Below are 12,378 nucleotides of genomic sequence, written 5' to 3'. Positions count from 1 at the left end.
GGTGGGGTCTATGTGACCTCGCTGACGTCACGTACGTGGACGACGCCTGGGTGGAGTCGCATGATGCCCCCACGCCCCCGGCACGCAGGGATGCTGTGGCAAAAGGTTTCCGGATCCAGTCTCAACCCTGGGGATAATTCTGCATGAAGGAATCTGCGGCTAGAACTGTCTCTACCAGATACATCGTTACCGAAGGTAAGTAACTCATACTTTTGCACTCCCTAGATAATTATAGAAGGGTTAGAATCTTTTTGCGTGTTTCTACTACGCTTTATTTTCTTTTTTATTTTACAAAAAATTAACTTGTATTTAACTTATTCTAATATCATTTTGCAACAAATATTTAACAGCTTTTTTGAAGTGTTTAATCTTGTACTAGAGATTCTATTTATATTCTTCATGTATGCAAACATGCTCTCTATCTTTCATATGAAAGAACTCCGCACCAATGATTTAAGTGGTTTGTGGGGAAGGTGACAGTGCACCCATGTATGTAAAATAAAGTACCCCTTGCCGTATATGATAAGGATATTGCAAGTCACTTTGGAGTTCTTAACCTTATAAAGGCACTCTGCCTTCGACCTCCTCCCTCTATATAGACACGGAATTTGTCAGTCACTTTCAATATCCTTTCATGTTTCGCAAGTAGTACTTTGTCCCATATATAATGCATCAGATTCTGCAATCACTGTATACATATCAGTCTCCAAGGGCCAGATGTACAGTCATTTAGCATTTGTTAACGGGTCAAATTGCTATTTCAACCTGTTAAGAAATGATAAATGGCCTTTTTTTATGTAAAAACGCCATTGTAATTTCTACCTGGTGCCTCCCAGTAAAGGCCGGTACAGTTTGGCAGAGAAACAAAATGGAGCTGGTGTTGTTTATTTTAGTAAACAAAAATGGTGTTTCTTTTATGATATGAAAAACCTCATACTGTAAGGAAAGAGACAGGAAATGGGAAACTAGGTAATAATGTCTGTCTTGTCCCATGTTTGACTGAAAACAACTTTGAAGTCCAGAACCATACACTCGACAGGACTAGTATAAATGCAATTTTTAGCCAAATGAGTTCCTCCTTCTTAAATGAAAAATTCTTTGTTCTGTAGGAAAGAGTGAAGTCCGTGTTTCATGCCAAAGAATTTGGAAAAATAATCAATTTTAGAACTCCAGAGGAAGCCACGGTAAGGATATCAGTGCATGGTGTTTGAATTAAAGTTGCAATGTTTACCACGTTTTTGTTTTTGGAGAATGTTTTGCTTATCTGATAGAGAATTCTAGCCGCAGATTCCTTACCTTCGTATAATCCCCAGACATCAGACTGGAACTGGAAATTTTTCATGAGCAGTACCCCTGCACGCTGGTAGATATCATTGTTCGACTCCGCATGGCATCACCCTTGCCTGAAGAGACATGCACGGTGCCTATATAGATGCCACCCGACCGCACTGATGTCAGTTCTTTTCTTTCCACACCAGAAAGCTCAGATCCGTAGAAGAGCTAACACCAGTATTTTTTGACTGACCTTTATTCAACTTTTTCTCTAGAGTTTTTCAAGACTTTGTTCCTGATTTAGATCTCAGTGGACAGGTTACTCCGTCACAACAGTGACAGATATCCTAGCCGCCTAAATATAAATCCCATTATATCCTATGGGATTTGTATTTCGGCATGTGATAAGTTGGCCTGGTATGTGATGTCCACTATTCTAGTGGGCACCCTGTATCAGTCCAAACAACCCTTATGGTGATGGTTGTAAAGTCAACCTTATAGACCAGCTATCCTAGTGGTAGCATGGACAAAGCAGTCTTAGGGTTAACTCAAGAGGGCATGTGAAGCCAGCCGTTTTACCATATGTAACCCCTTCAATATCAAGTGAAAGGGCACCACACAGGTTATATATAAAATATATATGTATTTATTTCTAACACAACCCCTCTGAACTCTTTATGAGGTCAGAGGCACAAGCAAATAACAAGAGACTTAATTATCATACAATAAGTTGCACAAAATACAGTAGAGCCCTAGGGGCACTTCAAACAATATATTAAAATGGTGGTATAAGAACCACGTCACGAACAAAGGATAGGCCTAGGGAATCGCTGGGGCTACACTGTACTACCAAAGGATAGGAAGTAGGAGGCCCATGGGAGGCGTGCGCAGTGTTTTTACACACACACAAGTTACCATAGAGTTAGAATAGGAACAAAAGAATTGGAAACTAGTTCTTTTAGGTTACTTCCGGATGGACTAGGAGAACGCTACTTGAAACTTAGACACTAGGATAGTCAATACCCACAGGAGCACCGAAGTACTCGTGTTACCTCACCCACAGGAAGTGGGTGCATAGGTGTCAAAGTGTGTCTGGTTTCGCCGCTGAATCCTATGGAGCCTTGAAGAAAGATGCTGCAGGCGACCAGGAAGTGTCCGGTTGGATCCAAGTGCTGATCAAGGATGAAGAGTACCTGAAAGCAGAGGGGACAGAGTCTGGGTCACTAGCCTGTGACCAGGAAGAAACCAGGTGATGTCGTGAAGCAATCAGGTGATGTTGTGAAGCTTGTCTCTGCAGCCACGTGGACCAGGAGGCGTCGACGATGACCAGGAGTCAGGCACGGACTGTCCCACGAAGGCTCTCTCTGTCGGCGGTGTCGGCTTCCGGATTGGAGTCAACAAGCCTTGGCAAAGGCAACTCACGCAGGAATCGAAAATGGCTTCTTAATCAGACCGGCAAGGTCTGATGGGCTTCTCCTTTTCAAGGAAGCAAGGGCCAGTCTGGAGCTACCAGACCAGCGGTGTAGATTCAAGGTTTTGTCGTCACAGAGGCCACTAGCCAACAGGTAAGTGATCGGACAGACGCGTCGAGCAGGAAAATGCAGAAGGGCCCCACGCAGAACTCGTGGAGTGTAGAGGGCTGATCATCTGAAAGAGACACGGTAGTGATAGATTCCTTACCTTAGAATATCTCCAGGTGTCAGACTGGATCCGGAAATTTTTGCGTAGCAGTACCCTTGCACGTCGGTAGGCGTCGTCTGCCGCTCCGCGTCCGTCATCTGCGTCGTGGGCGCCGTGATGACGTCGTCGGAGTACTTAGACGCTGCCTCCGCGTGCTGACGTCAGTTCTTGTTTCCGCGCCAGCAAGCGCAGATCTGGAAAAAGCAGTACTTCTAGTCACTTTTTGACTAACTTTTTTAATCATTTTGATCATCTTTTTGAAGTCGTACGACTCTGATCGGTGCCATAGGGATGCCTGGATTCAAGCACTGCGAGGATTGCGACCGCACGATGTCGGTCACGGATCCTCACCACCTGTGTCTAACTTGTCTAGGCGTCGACCACGATGACGAGACCTGCTCCGACTGCCGGGCCCTTTCTTCGAAAGCCAGGCGGGAGCGATCCCCCAGGCGGCTCGAACTCCGGCAGTCGGCCCGCGCCCCGAGAGGTCCCGGTCCCTCGGGAGGTCGAGGGACAGGTCGCAGGGTCGGAGCCACCACAGCTCCGGTAGTCGGCACCAACACCGCTTGCCTCTTGGGCCGCTACACCCACTCTCTGTGGGGCACGGTCGCGGAATTGCTGCCAGAGTGTCCGTTGGAGGTACGGACCAAACTCGGCCAAGCCCTTGTGGAGGGCCGGGATGCAGCCAGATATTCTATCCGGTGTGGGCTGGATACCACCGACTCACTAGGTAGAGCGATGGCAACGACGGTGGCGATTAGACACCACGCCTGGTTGAGGTCCGCCAACTTTTCGGCTGATGGCCAAAACACATTGATGGGCATGCCGTTTGATGCCTGTCGCCTTTTTGGCGACAAGGCAGACCATGCGCTTGAGCGCTTTAAGAACTCCAGGGCTATGGCCAAGTCCTTGGGCCTCTCGGCCCCTTGCCAGCAAACAGGTGCCTTTCGCTCCTTTCGTGGCCAAGGAAGGGGCGCCCCCACACGTGCTGCCAGCCACGCACCGCCAGCCACGCACCGCAGACTAACATCCAGCGCGGTGGCGGCCGTGGAAATCGCCGTGGAGGCGGTCGGGGACAACGGCGAAGCCAGTCCACACCCTCCCCCGCAGCTTCCGCCTCAAAAACCTCCTAGTCTGTGCTTTTCGGCCCATGTGACGCCAGAGGGGGGCAGGGTTCGCCGTCACCACTCCCACTGGCGCACTGTCACGTCGGACAGGTGGGTGCTGCAAATCGTCCGAAGGAGCTACTCCCTCCCCTTCGAGATGACCCCTGAAGCCATGCCACCACAACACCACCGCAAATCGGGGAATCATATGCGACTTCTGCAGGAGGAAGTTACGGCCCTCTTGGCCAAGGGGGCCATCGAGCGCATTCCTGGGCCAGAAGTAGGGTGTGGTTGCTACTCCCACTACTTTCTGGTACCCAAGAAGGGCAAAGGGGGCCTACGCCCTATATTGGACCTACGGAACGTCAACGGCTTCCTCCGGAAGAAGTTCAAGATGCTGACTCTGGCTCAGGTCTTAGCTGCCCTGGACCCAGGAGACTGGATGGTAGCGTTGGACTTGCAGGACGCTTATTTCCACATCCCCGTCCTGCCGGCCCACCGGCGTTACCTACGGTTCACGGTAGGCCACGAGCACTTTCAGTTTACTGTGCTCCCCTTCGGCCTTACCAGCGCCCCACGGGTGTTCACGAAGGTGATGGCGGTGGTCGCAGCTCATCTGCGCAGGTTAAGGGTTTCAGTCTTCCCCCTACCTCGGCGACTGGTTGTTAAAGGCGGGCCCGCCCCAGACAGTCGTCAGCCACCTCCAGACGACGGCAGACCTCTTGCACTAGCTGGGGTTCTCCATCAATGTGCCGAAGTCACACCTGTGCCCCTCTCAGAAGCTCCTTTTCATTGGAGCGGTTCTCGACTCGGCGCACACCACCGCCACCATGTGGAACTGCAACAAACAGGGCGGGTGGGGTCGTGGACCCTCTGCCAGGAGGCTCTGCGCCTCTGGCAATGGCTGGAACATCAGGGCATGACCCTGGTGGTTCAACACCCTACAGGTTCTCTGAACGCCAGGGCGGACGAACTCAGCCGCCGGTGCATGATGGATCACGAATGGCGTCTGAACTCGGACGTGGCGCAAGGTCTCTTTCTGCAGTGGGGAGAGCCTTGGTTAGATCTATTCGCCACCAAAGAGAATGCGCAATGTCATCAGTTCTGCGCATTGCAATTTCCAAGACGGCACTCGCTCGGCGATTTTCGTCGCGAGTGGAGTTGCGGTCTGTTGTACGCCTTTCCGCCTATACCACTTCTGCCCAGAGTGCTGAAGTAGATCAGGCACGACCGGGCACAAGTCATCCTTGTGGCTCCGGACTGGGCACTAAGGTACTGATATCCCGAGCTACTCAGTATGTCAGTCGATCCCCCGGTTCGTCTGCCTCTTCAGGAGGACCTTCTGTCGCAGCAGCAGGGGACTGTCCTGCACCCGAACTTGTCCAGTCTCCACCTCCATGCTTGGAGATTGAGCGGCGGCAGTTGAGGCCATTTGACTTGCCTCCTGAAGTCTGTAACATCATTATGGTAGCCAGGCGTCCCTCCACAAAGTCGGCATACACCTGCAGGTGGAACAGATTTGTGGCATGGTGCACAGCAAAGGCTGTGGATTCCCTTTCTGCCCTTCTTTCTGAGGTTCTTCTCTTCCTTCTTTCTCTTGCCCAGCAGGGCTCTGCTCTGGGCACTATCATGGGCTACCTTTCTGTCCTTTCAGCTTTTCTAAGGCTGCCTGGTCAACCTTCTTTGTTCAAGTCCCCTATTGTAACTTGTTTTCTGAAAGGCATCACCCACATGTTCCCCCCTGTTCCGTTTGTGATGCCTCAGTGGGACTTGAACCTTGTTCTTACCTATCTGATGTGCGCTCCCTTTGAGCCACTTAACAACTGTCCTTTCTGCCTTCTTACTCTGAAGACTGCCTTCCTGGTTGCCATCACCTCTGCCAAGAGAGTGAGTGAGTTCCAGGCTCTTTCTTCTAAACCTCCTTTCCTTTCTGTCCATCCGGACAAGGTTGTGTTGCGGACTAGGCCCTCTTTCCTGCCCAAGGTTGTCACGGCCTTCCACATCGGGCAGTCTGTCACCTTGCCCACCTTCTTTCCGCCTCCGCATCCCTCAAAGGAGGAAGAGCGGCTCCACCGTCTGGACCCAAAACGTGCGCTCTCGGTCTATCTAGATCGCACACGCCAATTCCGGGTGGTTGACCAACTCTTTGTTGGTTACGTGGGCGCTAAGAAGGGACAGGCGGTGCACAAGCGCACCATCTCTCGGTGGGTCGTCTTGTGTATCAAGGCTTGTTACTCCTTGGCGAAGAAGGAACCTCCTGTTGGGCTGAGGGCCCATTCCACCCGGGCCATGGCGGCTACCACTGCCCTGGGCCGGGGAGTCCCCTTGCAGGACATCTGTCGGGCAGCTACGTGGGCCTCGCTGCACACATTTGCAAGACACTACTGCCTGGACAGCCAAGTCCGGAGGGATGGCTTCTTTGGCCGTTCCGTCCTCCAGGACTTTCTGGTGTGATTATTGGTTCGCAGACCCACCACCGGGGTTGGTATTGCTGGGGTATCTATTCTAAGGTAAGGAATCTAATACTAACCTGTTTCTTTCAGATGAATAGGTTACTTACCTTCGGTAACGATATATCTGTAAGAAACTGTAATTAGGATTAGATTCCTTACCGCCCCACCCATCCTCCCCGTTCTGCGAACCAATATCTAGGGTTACGGTCATCCCCTTTCAGGGCCCTACTTTCAATGGCACCAGTATTGGATTTTTAACATGGCTCTGCGTTTCTGGCACGGAAAAGCTGTGTATAAGAACTGACGTCAGTGCGCGGAGGCGGCGACTAAGTACTCAGACGACTTCATCACGGTGCTGACGACGGACGCGGAGCAGTGGACGACGCCTACCGACACGCATGGGTACTGCTACGCAGAAAAATTTCCGGATCCAGTCTGACGCCTGGGGATATTCTAAGGTAAGGAATCTAATACTACTGTTTCTTACAGATAAATCGTTACCGAAGGTAAGTAACTTGTTCATCAGAGTGAAGAAGTTCATCAGAGTGAAGAAGGGAAAGGCCGTGCAAAAGCGGACCATCTCCCGATGGATCATGCTCTGCTTTTCAATCTGCTACGCATTGGCCAAGAAGCCACCACCTGAGGGTTTGCATGCTCATTGCACCAGAGCCAAGGCAGCGACCATTGCATTAGCATGTGGAGTCCCAGTAATGGACATCTGCCAGGCGGCAACGTGGGCCTCTCTGCACATCTTCCCAAAACATTACTACCTCGACAGTGATGTCTGTCTGAACGGGTACTTTGCCTATTCGGTCCTGCAGGAGGACTTTTTGGTATGAAATTGTTTCAAAGACCCACATCCGGGAGGTGTTGCTTGGGTATCTTTTCTAAGATGAGGAATCTGCGACTAAAAGTCTCTGTCAGATGAATAAGTTCATTACCTTCAGTTACACCTTATCTGGTGGAGACTCTATCTAGCCGCAGATTCCTTACTGACCCACCCAACCTAACTGCTCTACAAACTGATTTCTAACGACAGGGCTGATCCCATTTCAGTCACATCAGTAGTCATTGTTCTTCGTGGCTCCATGCTCCTGGTGTGGAAAGTTGTAAAAAGAAACTGATATCAGCATGCTGGCGTAGCAGCTATTTAGGCACCGTACATGTCACATATAGCGCATTGACGCCGCCTATAAGTGCACAGTGGTACTGCTCACGAAAAAAGCCTGTCTGATGCCTGGGGCTAAATGTAAGGTAAGGAATCCTTGGCTAAATAGAGTCTCTACCAGATAAGGTGTTACCAAAGGTAAGTAACTTTTTCATCACAACCTTAGAATGAAATGTCCATAAGTAGGTACTTTAGTCCTTTTTTGGGCAATATGTAGCACTGCCATTTTGTGCACTTATTTAATATTAACAATACCATTTCCTTTTTATTTTTCAGTGGATTCTTTCTAAGCTTGATGAAATGAGAGATTTGCAGTCAAAGGTGTAACAGTGGGAGGAGCGCTCGGAATATCAACACACTGGATTTTGCCAACCTTGCACATAGTGTATATTTCAAAATGTAAAATAGCCATTGCTCGACAAGAGGAGGAGAAACATGCCCACAGAAGACATTATTGTACCTTCTTTAAGCATGTTGTATAATAATTAATATATATTAAAGGTATATGTTTAATATTTCAGTGCCATGTAAAAGATGGCGATTGCCATCTTCCACTTTTTAGTACTAACTAATGTTAAAACAAAAAATGGTTCACTTGAGAAACGAGCACTAATCTGAATTGTCTTTTTTCACTTGTGTCTTTAACTTTGGCGCTTCTGGTAAGGGCTATGTGCGATGAGTCGGCAGAGTTGACTTGTCATGTACACCCGGTGCCTTGCTCAGTGGTCCAGGGTGAGGCTCGGCCGCCTGTCGGGCTTCCTCCATTGCAGGATGTAGCCTCTTCTGACTTCAGGTGACTTCCCAGACGTTTTTGCCAGTATCTTACCCCATCACTTCACTTGTGCCACTCGAAGGAAAAATGCAGTGGGTTCTCAACGGCACTGAGAAGCACGGTGGAAACGCAGAACCGGTACTTGTGCACTCTGAGTCGAGTGGTCTGCTCGACCATGCACCCCGTTGCCTTACTTTTTGAAGAATGCACTTTGTGGACCGTGTTAATTATTAAGCAAGAACTGACCAAAATGAGCTACATGTAAAGCTGACCTCTCCTCTTGAAGCTGACGGCATCAGCACTACCCATGCACGTACTCTGCAGTATGAAAGATGATCAAACCCAAAAAATTAGACCATGTTGATACATGGGGAAGGTGACTGGTGACAAAAGGCGCTCTGCTTGTACAACATCGCAAGTTGGAGAAGAAGCATCTCGGCAGTTGCTTCTGATACAGTCACCTGTTTGCGTGATGGGATACGTTTGTCTGATGTACTTGGTGGCTCTGTTTGATTATTTCAAAATTCTCGGTTGTGAAGTGTGTCATCATTTTTTTCTTGCTTGAGTTACCAGCTTGAATTAAAGTCATGTGATGAGCACAGGGCACTCCGAGGGATGCCCCCTTTCCCAGAGAAATATACCGACCATTTGTTCATGTTTTAGCATTAGGCAAAGGCAGGGACTAGATACTTAATTAGAATCTTGGAATGTTGAGAGCTTCATTGAGGACAATGGAGCATCTACGGCCTATATACACTGTTATAGGCCTGCTGCTCTCAACATTTCGATGTACTAATAAACAGCCTCTGTCTTTCTCTTTCCTTTCCAAAATACATGGACTGGCCAGGGGAAAGCGAAAGGCAGAGGCTGTGCTGCAGAGCACACCAGAGCCTTCCTCCCACGCTCAGTCACTGGAGCCTCAGAGGGAAGGAGGGGTAATGCTGCTCAGCTCCTGGGTATCCCTGGCTCAGCTGAACTTAAAAAAACCGAATGAAAGCAGTTTAGCCACGCTGGGTAGAACCAGGGCCTGACTTCAGCCCCCTTTCACAGCTCCTGCTGTGAATGTTCAACAGCGAACAGCCGTGGCCCTGCGTGCGGCTTTTAGATATTGAACAATCACAGCAACATCTGTGAATTAAAGAAGTCGGAGCTTCGGGGATTTCAACTCTTTCGAGCTCCAAAGCCTTTCTGTTTATAATTAAGACATTCTGTCCTCTAGGGGCAGAATGTTCGAATAGCCTTATGGCCGCTGTAGCTGGGCTATAGCGGCCAATGAAGGCCTGCTCCCTTGTTAAAGGCCCTCGCCTTCAGCTCAGGCTTTTAACACTCGAGTGGGGTTTTAATGGTCGGTATAGCCTGCTACGGCAGGCTATGAAACTATAACAGAACTTTATATACAATTGTATGTATTCATTTATAACGTGTATTTTCTTTGTTTTCAAATTGGCAGTCGAGGATCAATGTTATGGAACACATTTTAAAGTGACTTCTACTTATTATTATTGCTACTGTTTAAATTATGTATTGATAGGGTGAAAAATACGAGTTTTAGGTGATTTTCAGATTTTTTGTACCAGCCTAATTAAAAAAAAAAGCAGGTGGCAACCCTACTTGCTGTGTCATATTTTAGTCATTATCCAATGACTTGAAAAAAAGGTCTTCCCAATATAATTGTTATTAAACACACACTACCCCTACAAACTTGTTAACTTTTTTGCCTTTTTTTGTTAATGTATGCCATACCTCAGTGACTACTGCCTCCAGTTCACTTACCATACTGTTTAGCAATATTTTGACAGCTACCTACACCTAATCAGTCTGTAGAAGATGTACAACCATTTAATGAAAGTTGATATATATTTCATAAACACAAACCTTTTAGTAAAACATCTGCGCTGAGTTCTCGGGTCCAACTCAATCCAGTGTATTTGGAAAGTACTACCAAACAGAGCAAACTGTACAGAGGTGACCGGTTCTGGGGAAAAGCTGCAGAACTTGATAGCTTCTATTTATGGTTTAAAGTCTGGTTTAGAAATACGTAGTGGAGTATACTTTGCCAAAAAGTAGCGGCTACATAATTACCTCTACATATATGAATTCCAAAGGAAGCCTCTGTAGAAATATTTAAATATGGCAATTCCCCATGGAGAATTGTCTAGTAGAAATTACATTACACTCTTGTCTAATCAGGCCTTAGGTATTTTGGGCTTCTCTTATATTGTTTTCCAAACCATTTAGCAGATCAGTTTTATGAGTAACAAGGTGCTATAGCTGATGGGAGATTTAATGTAGCCAAAATATGTTAATTCCCTGATAAAAGATATAATTATGTATTGTATGTAGGAAACATAAGACAAATTGGAGGAGAAAGGTGAGTGATAAAAATGAAAGCACACATTTGGATTAAGTCATTGGATGCCAAATGCTGGCCTACTGAATGGTCTGCGTTACCAGGGGCATGTGACGACAGAGCCACCCCGAAATAAATCCCAAATAAATTAGGATTACGTATACTTTTGAAGTAGAGTGGCTCAATAGCAGTACAGCTTCAGCCAGTTTCCTTTAAAATGGTGCTATTTTCCTTTGTGCAGCCTGTTTGCGTTTCCTGGCAAATTAACCCGATGGCAGAATTGATGAAACTTAGTTAGATTAGAGCGGAGTTTAAATGTGAACTCTTGGATTATGAAAGTTTTTTGATGGATTCAAACTCCCTCACATGTAACTCTGTAGCATTTTAAGAAACGCATATTCACTTTTTCCAACACTTAAGTCCAGAAGTGCTTTGCATTCAAATTGCTCTTCAGAAATCACCTTGCAGGAATGTTGACACTGTATGATGAAATCCTGAATTTGTGTACCAAACAGTCTAAATACTCGGCCCTTCAGTATCGGTCACTGAAGTTGAAAGGGGAGCAAGAAACGTATCCTGTCCTTCGCCAAACTACTTCCTAAATTTCACAGTTGTGGGTCAGGCAAGATCACCTACCTATGTGTGCACAGAATCTTGCTTGACTGTAAAACTTTAATGCATGCATGCACTTGACCTCATGGCTTCTTAATGCTTGGAAGTATGTGCACTGAGGATGCTGTTCATTCTAAGAACTTACACTGACAAAACAGAATGCTGCACAACGATATTAGTATTTTGTTATTTTATTTACCAGATCGTATAAAGCCTTACTTTTATGACAGAATGCACGCCTTTATCCTTGTATAGTCATTTACACCATGTTATTCTTTTTGTGACGTATGAAGTAACATATATGGAAGGGTTATTGGTAATGAAGTTAGTTTTGTTTTGCCTGTGAGGCAGAAATAGTAAAAGAATCACATTGACTGTGCTCCAGGTTTCATGCAAGTCAATTATTTGGAACGCTCACCTCTGGTGACGTGGAAACCAACACAGTGATACTTACACTTTTCTGAACTCCGGGTTCATCTTGGTTTTTATTCGCTATTCTAATTTGCTTGTAATGTTACCTTACTCTGCTCGCCTCAATTTTTAACTTATTTTATTTCTGGAAAACGGCATCCTTAATAGTGAATCATTTGAATAAAATTCAACGTCTCATATTCACTTCTGTTGTCCAGTATGTTCTTTGTGTTATTGATTTGGAAATATATACAATTTAACAAGGATGCGTGAAAAATCTATGATCAGTTTGAAATTATGTTCTTAATTACGTTAAGGGTCCCACATTATTTGTGATCAATTAGATATTAGCTCAGCTGTTGCACATAAGCAGGTGGCAAAGATTATGATAACAGAGCAATTCTGGTAAAGACTTCTAACCACAGATTCCTCACCTTCTGCATTTTCCCGTCGCAAGACTGGAAACTACAGCAATTCCCTTGTGTGTGTGAAGTTGGCTTTGTGCACTCTATCCTGCATCATCCATGATGTCTGGGCCCCTATATACGCACCTC

The 12,378-nt window shown here is 46.8% G+C and overlaps 1 protein-coding gene across 2 annotated transcripts in view; it reads left to right on the top strand.

The window, feature by feature from the left end:
- Positions 1–12,028, top strand: part of VPS13A (vacuolar protein sorting 13 homolog A) — a 2,146,181-nt gene extending 2,134,153 nt beyond the window's left edge. For both annotated transcript variants that reach the window (XM_086961343.1, XM_086961342.1), the window contains 2 exons: positions 1,110–1,184; positions 7,956–12,028. In XM_086961343.1, coding sequence (XP_086817469.1) covers positions 1,110–1,184; positions 7,956–8,006 — 126 coding nt within the window. In that variant the 3' untranslated portion in view covers positions 8,007–12,028. The remainder of the gene's footprint in view (positions 1–1,109; positions 1,185–7,955) is intronic.
- The last annotated feature ends 350 nt before the right edge of the window (positions 12,029–12,378 follow it).

Source organism: Lissotriton vulgaris, chromosome 3_1, assembly GCF_964263255.1.
Source record: "Lissotriton vulgaris chromosome 3_1, aLisVul1.2, whole genome shotgun sequence".
Classification (NCBI taxonomy): domain Eukaryota; kingdom Metazoa; phylum Chordata; class Amphibia; order Caudata; family Salamandridae; genus Lissotriton; species Lissotriton vulgaris.
Note: the sequence above shows the minus strand (reverse complement) of the source record. Positions and strands in the feature narration are given on the sequence as shown.